The sequence below is a fragment of the Carcharhinus amblyrhynchos genome, chromosome 11, assembly GCF_965287045.1.
Source record: "Carcharhinus amblyrhynchos chromosome 11, sCarAmb.v2.hapA, whole genome shotgun sequence".
Classification (NCBI taxonomy): domain Eukaryota; kingdom Metazoa; phylum Chordata; class Chondrichthyes; order Carcharhiniformes; family Carcharhinidae; genus Carcharhinus; species Carcharhinus amblyrhynchos.
In genome coordinates, this window is record NC_137334.1 from 48,015,709 (window position 1) to 48,029,004 (window position 13,296).

General features: G+C 39.2%; 1 protein-coding gene across 7 annotated transcripts in view; it reads left to right on the plus strand.

Annotated features, from left to right (window-relative positions):
• Window positions 1–13,296, plus strand: part of myo3b (myosin IIIB) — a 542,791-nt gene that overhangs the window by 136,015 nt on the left and 393,480 nt on the right. For all 7 annotated transcript variants that reach the window (XM_080199029.1, XM_080199032.1, XM_080199033.1 and 4 more), the window contains one exon: window positions 6,402–6,467. In XM_080199029.1, coding sequence (XP_080055155.1) covers window positions 6,402–6,467 — 66 coding nt within the window. The remainder of the gene's footprint in view (window positions 1–6,401; window positions 6,468–13,296) is intronic.

The window sequence follows — 13,296 nt, forward strand, 5'->3', positions numbered from 1 at the left end:
ATGATTTCCTGTTATTAGCAAAGTTGTATTAAAAGAATACAAACTTTCATGCAGGATGGGAGGGTAAATGACAGAAAAACACCAGGTGCTGCTGCACACATAATTGAAGCCTTTGGAAAGATACTTCTGTTGGCTCAGAGCAACGTTGGCAAAAGTCTAGGAACAGATTGGCCAACCCCCTTGCTCAGAGACAGGGAAATGGGATTGAGTAAAAAATGTTGAACAATATCATACTGTCAAATATTACATCCTACAAATGTTATGATTAGCAAATGCTGTGATGAAGTATCACACACAGCAGGCAAAATACCTTTTTTGGGCCAATGCATAAAATTTTCCAGTTCATGTACTAATAAGTTAACACCACAACTATTTAGTGCAAGTTTTAGTGGAGTAAGGGCAGAGGTATTATGTATTATTGTTATGGGTATTACTATGTATGTAAAATGCATCCGGTGTGTTTTACGACAGCAAAAACAGGCCTCCATTGTCTGGTGACAGGATGATCTTGTCCTGCTGCTGTCAACAGATTTCCTGTTGTTTGCACCTTCCACCCCTGGGAACTCGCAGCGGGGAGTTTGCCATCAGTGCACCAGAAGATCACACCAGCAGGAGTGGCCGGAAAATTTTAGTTGACGTAATAGGTAATGTTAATCTGTGCGTTATACAGATGTGGAAGGTCCCAGGTTTGAACTTAACTGATCTCATCTGCAGTGTCACAGCTGGAAAATCATCCAGGATTTCCGCTCCTGATTTATACACAGCTGGGATCTGACTTTGCTAAGATGTCCTTGATTGTTGAATATTGACTTTTTAGGTGAAGTACAATTGCCCACTTCCAGAGAAAGAGCCAATAACTCCAGAATGGGAGGACAAAGTGGCAAGTATAATAACTAGTCAATCGATTTCCTTAAAAATGTGTTGAATGCTGTAAATAAATCAAAATGAATCTGTGGATCTATGAATTTTTGTGCTTTTGCAAATGTGTCAATCCTGGACAGACGTGTTATAAGTTTGCTTAATTAAATCTAAAACAACAAACCAGAAAAAACCAAATTCCATTAATTGTAACATGTTAATTGTTTTGGGATTCATTTTTTTAAAAAGAGTAACTGTTATCTACCAAATGGTTAAAGAAAGGGAAGATCTGTTTCTATTTTAATATGCCAAGACCTGTATACTGAAACAGGTGTTTGATGTTTAAGCAAATTATTCACATCATTAGCGACAAAGTGGCAGGATTTTATGATCCAATCTGTTCAGTTGCGATCTGCTGAAACAAAAAAAATCTTTTGTGTCCTTGATAAACTCTTTCCTGGATATAATATTTGTCATATTTTATGATATGAAGAGGAATTAAAATAGGCACATAGAAATTGAGAATTGAAATAATTTTATTTCTCTTGCTTAAATTTATTATGGGGCAAAAATTAGCTTCACATGTTAGACCAATGCTGCTTATTAAGTTATGTTCTGGTCTCGTGCAAGATAGACCTATTTCATTTTGACCAGCTGTGACATTGGATTCTTACTGGAGAACATACAAACCATTAGTAAAATATCACATTTTGGGAAACTTGCAAAAGCTATTACAAGAGTGACTATTTCAATTGATTGCTATGTCTCACTGTTTCTTGATGGATGTGGCAGAACTAATGTTTATATATTGAGGGTCAGCTTGACTTTGTAATTCATTTAAAGTTATTTAGTTTGTTATTTCATTTCCATTTCAGAAATGAGGAACTGTCAATTTGTTTTAGTATACAAAACCTGCAGGGACATCTCAGGACTAATTGCAACATGTGTCCATATTTTCTTTAGCTTTTAGCTTTTGTCCTTATTTTCAAATGTCATGGTGTAAACTGGATGGGCCAAGTATCCCAGGATTAACTGTATCTGCATTGTTTTTTCCTTTCTCATTCTCCCTCGAGATCATGCCTAATTCTGGGGCCCTGCCCCAGATTTCTGTTCATTATCCTTCTGGGGTCTAGCTTTTCCAACTAGGAAGGGATGCCGTGATTCTGGAATCTGCTATGTTGCCAACCAGCACTGTTGTGTAAGATGTATTAAGACCCTCTGGCCCACAAAGTTGTGCTGAACATGTCCCTACCCTCACGATTACTACGCTTAACTATAACCCCCTATCTTACTAAGTTCCATGTACTTATCTAAAAGTCTGTTAAAAGACCCTATTGAATCCACCTCCACCACCGTTGCCAGCAGCCCATTCCACACACCCACCACCCTCTGAGTGAAAAATTTATACCCCTGACATCTCCTCTGTACCTACTCCACAGCACCTTAAACCTGTGTCCTCTTGTGGCAACCATTTCAGCCCTGGGAAAAAGCCTCTGAGAATCGACTCGATCAATACCTCTCAACATCTTATGCACGTCTATTAGGTCACCCCTCATCCTTTGTCTCTCCAAGGAGAAAAGGCCAAGCTCCCTCAATCTATCCTCATAAAGCATGCTCCCCAATCCAATGTAATTTACTATGGAACAAGGAGCTGTGAATTTGCTTTTGTTTGTAACTCTTAGAGTATTGTGATTTGTTAATTTTCTGATTTATCTTCAAGATAAATTTAACAACTTGTTTTCGTATACATAGTGGAAACTATTCTGGCTTCAATATATACTGAGTTTGCTTGATTGATCTGTGTTTTGGATATTTTGGCCTTGGAGGGAGTGCAGAGGAGGTTTACTAGGTTGATGCCGGAGTTGAAGGGGTTGAGCTATGAGGAGAGGCTAAATAAACTAGGCTTGTACTCATTAGAGTTTAGAAGAATGAGGGGAGATCTCATTGAGACATATAAGATGATGAATGGGATGGATAGGATAGAGGTGGAGAGACTCTTCCTGCTCAGAAAGGACAGTAGGACTAGGGGACACAGCCTCAAGATAAAGGGGGGGCGGTTTAGAACGGAGTTGAGGAGGAACTTCTTCACTCAAAGGGTGGTGACTCTCTGGAATTCTCTGCCCGTTGAGGTGATGGAGGCTACCTCGCTAAGTATTTTTAAGACGCAGGTTGATGGGTTTTTGATAAGCGAGGGGATTAAGGGTTATGGGGAGAGGGTGGGAATGTGGAACTGAGCCATGACAGATCAGCCATGATCTTATTGAATGGTGGGGCAGGCTGGAAGGGCTAGATGGCCTACTCCTGCTCCTATTTCTTATGTTCTTATGTTTTTCCAGACGACAGTATTTATTCAGTGACACTTTATAATGCGTACATAATTGGGTCCAGTTGCTTCCACGCTCTCGTTTGTATATGTTAACAAGGAAGTATGAAATAGGTCTGACTCACTCACAGGCTGTAATTCAGAAAACATCTACTGTCTTAGTTAGTTGCTTTTGCAGTTGAGGTGCACTTCCATTGTTCTCAAGGCTGGTGTAGATGAAAACTAAAAGTAAAACCTGCTACTTTGGTTGCAGAAAAAACAAAATTAAGAATTTGCGGTAAGCATATTTGAAGATGCTCCTGAAAACCTACCTGTTTGATCATGCTTTTGGCCATTTGTCCTGGTATGCTCTTCTGTGTGCAGGATTTTTATTGATATCACTTTTGTTAAATACCTTGGGACGTTTAACTATATTAAATGTACTGTATAAATGTAATTTGTTGTGTAAATTCACAAAAAATACCATGAAACTTTATAATATTGTTTTCCGTTTCCATTAAAACTTGTCTCATTGTAGCCCAGGCAAATTTCTCAAGTCACAGTTTCTGAAATGCATGAAAATCAAATATTTGTGGAAATATACATCTGTTTTCAAAATGGATATTTGAGGATTTTATAACACTGACTTTCTGCCTGGTTACAGCCTTCCACGTGAAATTTTGTTTAGTTATTAATGTGAACATTTTGTGTTTGTTCACCATTTGAACATAGTTTCAAATCCTTGATTACACCTATATTCTTCACACCCTTTGAATACATAAGCTATGTTAATCTTTTTGGTATTATAAGAGTCTGGAACATATTGGGTTAATGTGGGACTGAGTATAGTATTACTTACACAGTGACCTAAGAAAACACATGACATGCACCTAGAGGTCAATCTAGTGTTGGAAAGAACCGTGTGCACAAGCAAGCATGAAGACAACTCCTAGCTTGAATCCTTCACTGCATATGTGTTGTTGCGGACAATGGTTGGGGCAGGGGGGGTGGTTAATTTAAACAGCACTAATTTCTCCTCTTAACGTGTCTATAAGCAGGTGTTTTGATTTGTTTCCCTCTTTGAGTGGTGACATATTACCCACCCCCTCCGTTTTGTTGTGATTCAATTTTCAATTAATAATTCCACAGCAAGTTCAAGATAGAAAAATGGAAAAAGTTAGTTTGTTGCCCTCATTCAAAATGCTAAAGGACAGTTGGGGCATTGCCTCCATAATCAGGCAGTGAAGAGAAGGATAGACAAATGTATCTCCCACAAAATGTAAATTTTGTGGCACAGAGATCACAGGGAAACTAAATATTGATTCACATGAGTTCCAAATTCCAGAATCAAAATTCTTGAGGCATTCATTTAAAGAGGTTGGTGGGGTAGAAACCAATGCTGGATAATTCACTTTTCTTTTAGTGCTTACTTCACATGATGGGATAGGCGCGTAGAGATGAATTAATCTTAAAGGTCAATATACAGAATTTCCACCAGAAGCCATGTATGAGGGCCAGGTATTCTAACTGGGCAGAGTTCCTTTTCTGTTAGGTTGCTAATCAGATGGTGATGACCAGACTGAACTTTTAAATTCAGCAAGGCAACATTATTTGTTCCACAATATGGAAAATCAGTGAAATATATAACATTTTTATTTTGTTTAAAACTTTTTGACATGAGAAGTTTTTAGTTACTGAGGGAAAAATGGTGGATTTTCTTTCTCCAAGAAGTACTTGATTCAGCAAGAATCCATAATAGTGAAAGTTGTCCTGAACTCTTCGCTTAATGTTTTTGGACTTGCTCTTGGGGTTATATCACATAGGATCATAAGAAATGGGAGAAGGAATAGGCCATTTTCACATTATAAAATATTGTCATGGGATGTTACCATTTTGATGAGTTACCATTAAAACTGCATGATACAAGAAATTAGGTTAATATGGACCATTGGAGAATTAGAACCAAATTCAGCCTCTCTAGCAAGGTCAGCAATTTGATGCTTGAACCAATTAAGCCTATATTACTCACAAGCACTATGACTGATTAATTTACTATTGAAACTGGGGAGGCAGAAAAATTGCCTACGATTACTCTACATGCTAGAAATTCTGACGAATAAGATGGTTTTAGATGCATATGTAGCAGGAAGATACTCGGGCAGGTTGTATAGTTTTAGCTAGTTAAACTCTAGTTGTGGCCAATGCAGACATGGATGTCCTGAACTCTTCGCTTAAAGTTTTTGGACTTGCACTTGGGGTTATATCACATAGGATCATAAGAAATGGGAGAACGAATAGGCCATTTGGGCCCTGAAGCCTGCTGCCCCATTGAATAAGATCATGGCTGATCCAATTGTGGCTTTTCTGTCTACCTGTATAACCCTTGATTCCCTTGTAGATCAAAATCTGTCTAACTCGGCCTTGAATATATTTAATGAGCCAGTTTTTACTACTGTTTTAAGGAAGAGAACTCCAAAGACCATTGACCTCCTCGGAGTAGAAGTTCGTCCACGTTTCTGCCTTAAGTGGGGCACCTCTTATTTTGGAACAATGTTCCCTAATTACAATTCTGATGAAGGGCCATCCAGACTTGAAACATTGGTTCTATTCTCTCTCCACAGATGGTTAGACCTGCTGAGATTTACCAGCATTTTCTGTTCTTGCCCCCTAATGCTAGATTCCCCCATGAGGGGAACCATCTTCTCAGCATCTACTTTGCCAAGCTCTCTCAGGATCTTCTCATGTTTCAATGAGATTGCCTCCCATTCTTCTAAACCATTTAAATTTGCAGAGAATAAGTTGCTGTGTACGAATGTATGTCACTTGGAGCAAATATAAACGAGCCATTTTATGAATCTGATTATCTTAAATTGTTTGTAGATGTAGCTATTAGTTCATTCAAGATTGATTAATAAGTGCTGCCCAGTCACAGAATCGATAAATAGTCGGGCATTTGAAGGAAATAAACCTGCAGATTGTGGGGACAGAGCAGGAGTGTGAGACTGACTGCATTTCTCTATAGAAAGCTAGCATAGATTCAAAGGGCCGGATGGCCTCCATCTGTGCTGTAAATGACATTTTGACTTTGATTTTCTCAGTTTACGTTGAGTGAAAATTGCAGTTAGAAGTATGCAGTAGTTCTTTGCTCCAAACAAAACCAACAATTAATATAGATGAACAAGTAAATCAAATCTTAGCAATAATTTGTTATTTTCCTTCAGATTTTGTTTTTGTTTTTCAGAAACCCGCCACCTACGTTGTTATACCCGGAAAAATGGTGTACAGAATTCAACCACTTCATTTCACAGTGAGTAAGATTTCCTATCAATTTACTTGATAGATGTCCAGGATCTAACTCACCTGTCAAAGATGCATGTCTGTGGTATTACTTTTTGATATAATAGAAGGCTGATCCGATATCATCCATTTTATATCATCGCTGAAAGTTAGTTACGCTCAAAATCTATTAAATCAATGAAATACTGTATCATGTAAATCTTTCTGCAGGACTTATTGCTCAGTTCAGCCATAAATGATCGTTTTAGTAATGCAAAAGACACATTGTGATGTAGTACTTGCACTCTGCTGCTACAACTACACTGAAATTTATAAAATGCACAAAAGCAACCTTGAAGGCATTTTATGAAAATGCCTCCTGAGACTTGACAGGGAAATGTAACGTGCTCGTTTTTGAGTAGTGTACTGTTTGCTGGGCAATAGAATTGGTTTAACAACTGACAAGCGTTGTGTGTACAATTATTGCAGTCAAACCCGTGACTCTTAACCACACTGTGTTCCTATTTTTGCTGAGCTTAGACATTTGTAGGAGAGAAGCAAAAGAGTTTAGAATCACTGGCTTGAAGTTTCTTTTGTAGCTGCAGTGTTACTGTAGCCAGGATTTTGGACCAATGGGGATCCTGTACATCAGTTAGTGAACTGGTTGGGAAACCCTGTCAGTTCTATGGGGGACAACCAGCAAAATCAATTGCCCTTCAGGCACTTAAGTGGCCAGCGTTAGCCAATCAGAGACCAACAGCTCCTGATACTGTCAGCTATGGTGGCAGTTGGTAGCAGTACAGCCACCAGAGGTCCAGGATAATCGTGGGACCCAAGACCAAAGATGATTGAAGGCAAAGATTTTTAGCAGCTCCCTCTTCTCTCAATGCAGGTTCCCTTGATGGGCCCACTGGGAGACCACTGACAAACTCAACAGTCATTCTAAAGGCGCAGGAAAGTGATCCAGCCTCAAGACAAGTCTGTGAACCACCACTAAATTTTAGTGGGCTCAGAGATGACAGGTCATCATTAATGAGCCTATTTGACGTCCAGCTGCTGGCGGCCTGAAATGCTGTGTCAGTCCTCTTCTAACTTTTGACTAATCAGGGGAGGTTTTGCCACCAATGGGAGAGTGACCTGGCCACCGAGTTTACTGTCATGACTGGCTGCATTAAATCCAGTTCCCAGAGTTTTATTACTGCTTTAATAAACAGTAGGAAAAACTCCCTAGAGAGAAAATAAAAAAAAGGAGCAGATTCAGATGATCACAAAGTTTACATATTCAGGGTATGTTAATTTGCCTTAATATATTTTAAATGAGAAATTCTACTGATCACAAGACTGCATTTTTAAAATTCTTTTCCACTGTGATTACAAAGTGGGCCCTCCAGAATTCTAAAAACTATTCATGTAGTTTTAAAATCTGTAACTAATAGTGCAATGAACTGTTAGGATGCATCACAGTCACTGTAACAAAATTGCTGAACTACTAATGACAACATTGTGATAAAATGTTTAAAAGGTCCAAGCCCTCCCTAATTCAATTCAACCGAATTGTAAAAGCTTGGAAAAGCCATCATCAAAGAAGAACAAATGAGGAAACCCACAATAGATTCCCCACTTGGCACCCTCCCACCTGATTAAATACACCCTGCCTCCAAACCTGCCTTGGGGTAGAATATTAAATGCCACCCTCAGAGTATAATGATCGAATCATCTTCCGCGAGGGTACTTTGATCCTGATGCATGCTGCAATGTTGATACACCTTGCATGGTGTTGGAGAACTAAGAAATATCTTTAGTAACATTATCTAGCCTCAGTGGATTTTTGTGGCTTTCCAAGTACTTACAGCAGATAAAGTTTGTCAATTTTCTGCAAATCATCTGTAATTTTGAGTGTCCTGCTTGCAGTAATATTTAGTAAACTCAGAAGCCCAAGAATTCTTACCAAAAAAATGGCAAAAATGTGGAACTTGTTGCTGCAGGTTGGATGAAATAAATAGCATAGATGTATTTAAGGGAAAGCTGAAAAATCACATGAGGGAAGAAGGAATAGATGGCTCCAATGGTAGATTTAGATGGAAAAAGATGGGCAATGGCTCAAGGTAAAGACTAGGTGGGCCAAATGGCCTGTTTCAGTAACATGTATATGAAAACTGCTTATAATTTTATTTTTCAGAGTGAAATCATCAAACTCCCCATTTGTGGTCTTTATCCTATTTCTAATACTATTTTTATGTGGTGAATTTATCAGCATATAGATGTTGACAACTTTGTATGAATTATAAAATATATATGCATGATTACCCATATATGAGAGGCTTTCATGATGATGCCTCAAGTTAAGTGCAATGGTAATTCTATTACCTGACTTACTCCCAACGGCTCTCATCATTTCCGAGCAATTTATCCTTTTTATTGACAGAGGTCAAGCACTATACAAATCTTCCACTTGGCCTATTTCCCAAACCTTCAATGACTCACTTCTTACCACTGAAAGTACTGTATATGGATTGTAGTTAGACTGTGGTAAATGATTTAAGGTTGCTAGAGCTGCCAACTTAATCTTTTACCAGATTCTCCAGCTAGCTGTAGTGAGCTTGGTGAGTTTAGATTTGCCATTGACTGCATAAGACCTGTGCCTCAGGTGCCGGTGGTCCCAGGTTGCCACTGTGAAATACCAAACAGCATTTGATGTTAAAATGGTGTCTGATCTCAGATCAGATTGATTTGTTAATTTAAATTTAAGATAGTTCATTGATTTAGATTTTTGAATGTACCTTAGTAGAGCATCTTATAGCATAAATATCTTATAGCATAAATGTCATTACCCATTACTCTTGTCATGCTGGCAATAGCAGTAGCCATTTTATGGATAGTATGGGCTGACAAACAGTAATGAGGTAGATTGCCAGTTAGTCAGCTTTTGATGGTATCTGTTGAGGGAATAGTGTTGACCAGTTGCAAAAAGCACATCAAGCTAGTTTGCCCCATTATGAAGACATTGTACTAAACAGGTTGCTAATCTGTATGTGCAAAGAGTCTTGACATACTTCTCCTTATTTATGGGATGGTATAGGTTACTTGTCATTCTTCCATGTCAGGGACACTGTCAACTTATCTAGGTGGGGTAGGGTGAAAGGTTATCTCTGAATCATCTCTTCAGTGTGAAAAGAGCTTTATTAAGATGGCAGCCTATAGTGAACCTGCCTCATGGCAGTCATGTAACTATAGCAAATATAGCAGATTGGACAAGCAATACCGTTGTATTTCAAAACCCAGATCATCCCTCTTCATTTTGCACACAAGGGTCCAGTGAGAAAAAAAGATCAAAATAAGCCTGCACAGATGTCCATTGGAAAAATCTTAGCAGAACAGTCTGATGAAGAACTATACATGCTACAACAACTTGCTTCCATCAAGACCATAGGTGATTGGTTTGTGACTGTTACAGTGGTGACTGTAGAGGGAGAGTATCAAGCAAAATGTCAAATGAACATTGATGCAACATCATGACTTCACAAACTTGTGCAAAATGGCACAACGTGGTGATCTGAAAAAGAAACCCTTGAAAATGAGGTAGCAGTTATATGATGGTTGTAGGAGAGGACAAATTAGCCTGAGAGCCCAATGCAATGACAAGAGGGAAGATCAAGAGTTCCAGATCATAAAAGAGATGCAACAATCTCTCATCTCAACTGGAGCAAGTCTAAAACTTGGACTACTAACTCTGAATGTGCCAGCAGAAAAGGGGCAACAAAAAACCCTGGAGAGAGAGTGAAAGAAAGAAAAGAGAACAGAAACAAAAGATTCCAGAGAGGAGAAGACAGAAGAACCCAGCGAGAGGGAGACAATATTCAACCACACCACAAGATGATTGCAAACCATGCCAATGCAAAGCAGTGTATGAACAGAAGGTAAATGAAGCTGTTCTACAGGATAATGCATATATCACAGCTGAATTGGAAGATTTCAAGCACAAAATTAGGGGTAAGTTTTTCACTCAGAGGGTGGTGAGTGAATGGAATCGGCTGCTGTCGGTGGTGGTGGAGGCGAACTCTCTGGGGTCTTTTAAAAGACTTCTGGATGAGTATATGGGATTTAATGGGATTGGGGGTTATAGATAGGTCTATGGCTTAGTAGGTATACAAGTGATCGGTGCAACTAGTGGGCCGAAGGGCCTGTTTGTGCTGTAGTGTTCTATGTTCTATGTTAAAATGCAAGCTGAGTCTGCAACTCTAAAGATGCAAGATAAACTGAAGCCAGCCAGAGTACAAATCTTCAATGCAGTCACCAGGAGTTAGCTCACATGGAAACTTGGGAGAGGCATTGAGAAATTGTCACTTTAATCATATGCAGTGGAAGGGAACAACCAAATATACCTACGCAGAAGCAGGCATTTCTAAAAAACTAGCAAAGCTGTTCCTTCACAGCAGTCAGCTGATTAAGAAGGAGGGTTTTCAGCAGCTTTACTGAGTACAGAACTACCATAAATTCCAGAGGTCCATGGGTTGCCAACAATGGCAATGGGACAATAACAGTTAACACAGCAACAAATGCCTTCGGAATAACACTGTCTGGATAAAGAATTTCATCCAGACAAATTGCCAGTTTCAACACACATGCATGCCATTTCAGAGATCTGTTCAATTTAAAGACTATCAGGAGAATTTTCCCATCCAGTCCGTCATGGGAATCGTAGGGGGTGGGGAGGGGGCAGACCGTGCAAAGGTCCATTGACCTTGGGCAGGATTTTCCGGTTTTGGGGTGAATGTGGCCAGAAAACTCCGTCCTATGTATGCAATGCATGGACAGAGACTGAGTAATAGAACAAACAGTTGTTACTGCATGAGGATAATGGGTATACAGTGGTAACTCAGTCGCACAGGATTTTACATGCAAATGGGTCTTTTGTTTACTGGGAAAAGGGGATTGTGTGTATTTTTAGTTTGGAATGAAAAAGGGATGTTTGGGTCCTGAAATGCAACCATACCACATGTCTGAGCTGGCTTTCCATGTGACTGTGTCATGTGAGAAGCTCACCATATGCTGCCATCCTGGAACAGTTCAGTAAAACCTTCTTGGAAACAAATAGCTTTTATAGTTTATGTAGATAGCTGCCGTGTGTTTTGTTATTGTTGGAGGGCACTAGGTATTTATTTCTGTTACTTCCCATCGTTTTGGAGAACCTGGTCAGTTGACTCTTCTCACTTTTCTGTTGTAATGATTTCCTTTCCAAATCTTTGATCAAGGATGTGATATTAGAACACTAGTATACTTCCCATACAGAATCATCTTTGGATTCTTTATCTCTGGCCTTAAAACAATCCCAGACAAAACTTGCATACTCCAAGATTGAACAAACAGATATTTGGTAAGATGTAAACTCTGATGTTTTCATTGCAAGGCCTCAGAAATCCAAGAACTTTGTTTGCTTTACATGTAATCTGTTGATTGTGGAAACCCCAATGAAGATTGTTTCCAAGAAGACCTGGTGCCATTGTATGCTCAGTTGCTCTCTACTATGGCAGAGCAGTGTCTCTCTCTATAAAATGCAAGGACTGCTCCTTGAGGCCAAGGATATATATTCCAGTGCTCAAGAGTTAACTCTAACACATTTAATTAATTGGATGAAGGGCAATTGAGAACTACCTAGCATGAGAATTAGTTTTTCCCCAAGCAGATCTAACAGTCAGTCAGCTCTCTGCTCTGTGCCCTTGAGGAGATTTTAAAGGACATTGCTGGTACAGTTGTGACCTCTTTTGTTCCTTTTTATTTTTTCCCCTTTTCCAGTTGAATATCAGATTGTCCAGTCAAAACCTTATTGAAAATATACATGAACCCATGATGAACTCAGTGTTCCAAATACTGTCCTATTTTTAATTGCTGTATCCCCAATCTATTAATGAATTCTGCAGCCAGACTTGGCTTTTAAAGGTTTGTCATATCCATTAGACGTGAAAGAGATCATAAACTTTTTAAATCAAATCTTTTTGCCGATTTTAAAAAATTATTTTGCTGAATGAAAAGATGGCTACCACAGGGCACTTCCAACAGTAGTTATAGGACAAAAACTTGGAAAAATACATCTTAAAAGAACATTTTAAAGGAGAAGAGAGAGAGAGGTTTTAGGGAATTCCAGAGCAGTAAGGACGAGACAACTGAAGACATGGTGAAGTGATTAAACACAGTAAGAAGTCTCTCAACACCAGGTTAAAGTCCAACCAGTTTATTTGGTAGAAAACCACACTATTTACTATCAACCTGGTGTTGTGAGACTTCTTACTGTGTTTACTCCAGTCCAATGCCGGCATCTCCACATCACGTCTACCATCGAAGTGATTAAAGTCAAGGATGGATTAGAAGATTGCAGAGATCTCAGAGGTTGTTGCGTTGGAGGAGGATGATGGGGAATGGTGAGGTCATGGAAGGGCTTTAAACATGAATGAGAATTTTAAATTCAAGGCTCTGTAGACTGGAAGCCAGTGCAGCCCAGTGATTATAGGAGTGATGGATGAAAGGGACATGATGTGAGGATGTAGACAACAAAGTTTAGATGAGCTAATGTTCATGTAATTAGAGGCTGGCCAGGAGAGTGTTAGAATAGGAAGAGGCAAAATTTGATAGCACCAAAAAACGGACTTGAGAATTTTGATGCATGATGCATGATTGTGGTAGTTGGAGATCAATCATCTCAGCTCCAGGATATCACTGCAGGAGTTCCCCAGGGTAGTGTCCTAGGTCCAACTATCTTCTCCTACTTCATCAATGACCTTCCTTCTATCAAAAGATCAAAAGTGAGGATGTTTGCAGAAGACTGCACAACGTTCAGCACCATTCACAACTCCTCAGATACAGAA